This window comes from Plectropomus leopardus, unplaced genomic scaffold (genome assembly GCF_008729295.1).
Source record: "Plectropomus leopardus isolate mb unplaced genomic scaffold, YSFRI_Pleo_2.0 unplaced_scaffold22060, whole genome shotgun sequence".
Taxonomy (NCBI): Eukaryota; Metazoa; Chordata; class Actinopteri; order Perciformes; family Serranidae; genus Plectropomus; species Plectropomus leopardus.
Window position 1 is genome coordinate 1 of NW_024623894.1, and position 2190 is coordinate 2190.

Below are 2190 nucleotides of genomic sequence, written 5' to 3' on the forward strand. Positions count from 1 at the left end.
CTGTGATTGATCTTTAATGTCCAGATTCCCAGTGGACACCAAAAGAGGACAGTGCTGCGTCTGTCTCAGGACGTCAAAGGAAACTCCTTCATTAAAGGTGACACAGATTATTATTTGATAAGTTCAACATTATTATTTATTTATTTATTTTTGATAATTGTATCCATGATGTCTCTGCATATCACGTATATGTTACACAGAGTTCCCCTGGAAAAGTTATGGACTTTCACAAACACATTTTTCACTCCTGATAAAGTCATGCAGTTTTGTTTTGTGTAAAAATTCTGGTCAAATGTGAAAAGAAAGAAAAATTCTTAATTTTTATTGATACTTGAAAAGTCATGGAAAAGTTTTGAAATCGTATCCATTGAAATGTGTGGGAAGCTTGGTATTTTTGGGTTACTATGTTGAAAGAACATTGAATCAAACAAAACTTTGTTAATTTGAGGAAAATGTTGGCTTCAAAAAGCTTTTCATGACGCTTTCCAGCAGGAATTGCAGCGACGTCTCGATAAAAATAGTGGGAAAAAAACCCAGAGTGTTTTTGTTGTTAGTGCGTCTCTGCAGGGTGTTTACACCGTCCAGCGATCTGCTCGGCTGTAGTGTATCTGCAGTGTGTTGATGTGTGTGTGTGCTCCATGTTTCAGACCTGCGGTGGGTCCAGGTGAACAGCTCTGAGGAGGCCTACAGAGTGATGAAGATCGGGAAGAAGAACCAGAGTTTCTCTGCCACCAGACTGAACCAGCTGTCCAGCAGGAGGTCAGCTGTTTATTACACATCCCAGTTCAATATCTTATCTTCAGTATAAAAATAAATATGATCTGGTTCAGCAGTTTCTGTGTGAGAGCAGAGGCGTCATCAGCGTGTTTGTGTGTCTGCAGCCACAGCATCTTCTCCATCAGGATCCTCCGAGTGGACGACGTCGGAGTTCCCAGGGTCCTCAGCATCAGCGAGTAAGACTGACGCTTTACTGACACGGTACATGAGCTCACAGTGTCCTCACAGCAGTGTTCGGTGTGAATAATAACTTTCTGACTGTTAGGTTGTCTCTGTGCGACCTGGCCGGCTCTGAGCGATGCTCTCGGACTCACAACACCGGAGAGCGACTGAAGGAAGCGGGAAACATCAACAGCTCGCTGCTGACGCTCGGGAAGTGCATCAGCGCCATGAGACTCAACCAGCACGCCAAGTACGACATCGCCGCCTGTCTGTGATGTTTGAGAAGATGTTCGAGGCACCGAGGTGACGCATCTGATCTGCTTCTCTGCAGGTTCCAGCACCACGTTCCCTTCAGGGAGTCCAAGCTCACACACTTCCTGCAGTTCTTCTTCTGTGGTGCCGGCCGCGTCTCCATGGTGGTTAACATCAATCAGAACGCCTCGTGCTTCGATGAGACGCTCAACGTCCTCAAGTTCTCCGCTCTTGCCCAAAAGGTCAGCACACACTGTAGTTCAAAGTTTGTGATTTAAATTTTAATATTTTTATAGTTTGTGTACAGCAGAGTCCATACAGTCATGAAAAACAATCCAGCAATATTCATGCTTGGAAAAGTTTTGAAATACTTAATATACCCTAAAAGTTTGGAAAAGTCATGGAAATCTGTTTCACAAATGCATGAGGTGTTCAAGGACCATCAAAAATTTTCTATAAAAATTACGAAAACAATTTAATAATAATAATAATAATAATAATAATAATAATAACGTTTATCTTAGTGCGAGTCGCTGTGTTTGATGTTTGATGACGAGGGCTGAACCTCTCTCTGTCCAGGTGGTGGTGTTGAACTCCAGACCGGCGGCGATGGACGACGCCCCCCACAGGTCCGCCATGGAGCTGTCGATGATCATCGACGAGGCCGACCGGCGCAGAAACGTGTCGGGGCGCGGCAGGAAAAGCTCGCTGGTTGCCTGGGAGACAACCCTGGAGGACGTGCTGGAGGATGAGGACGGTGAAGAGTGGGGGGAGGAGGAGGAGGAGGATGAAGAGGAAGAGGAGGAGAGTGTGATGGAGGGAACAGTGCTGGAGGCAGGAGAGGAAGACGAGGAGGAAGGAGACCTGACCATGGAGGTGGAAGAGAAGGTAACAGGATTGTTTTTCTTTTTGAAAGATGATTAAATAAAACTGAAAAAATGTTGAGCTCAACTGTGTGTGTGTGTGTGTGTGTGTGTGTGTGTGTGTGTGTGTGTGTGT

The 2190-nt window shown here is 45.2% G+C and overlaps 1 protein-coding gene across 1 annotated transcript; it reads left to right on the forward strand.

Annotated features, from left to right (window-relative positions):
• Positions 1–27: 27 nt before the first annotated feature.
• On the forward strand, positions 28–2079 carry LOC121965873 (kinesin-like protein KIF20B; the record flags this gene model as incomplete). Its single annotated transcript, XM_042515989.1, has 6 exons — positions 28–97; positions 648–759; positions 882–953; positions 1043–1189; positions 1271–1433; positions 1771–2079. Coding segments are annotated over exons 2-6 (756 nt in total), but the record flags the coding sequence as incomplete, so codon positions are not given.
• Between the last annotated feature and the right edge of the window lie 111 nt (positions 2080–2190).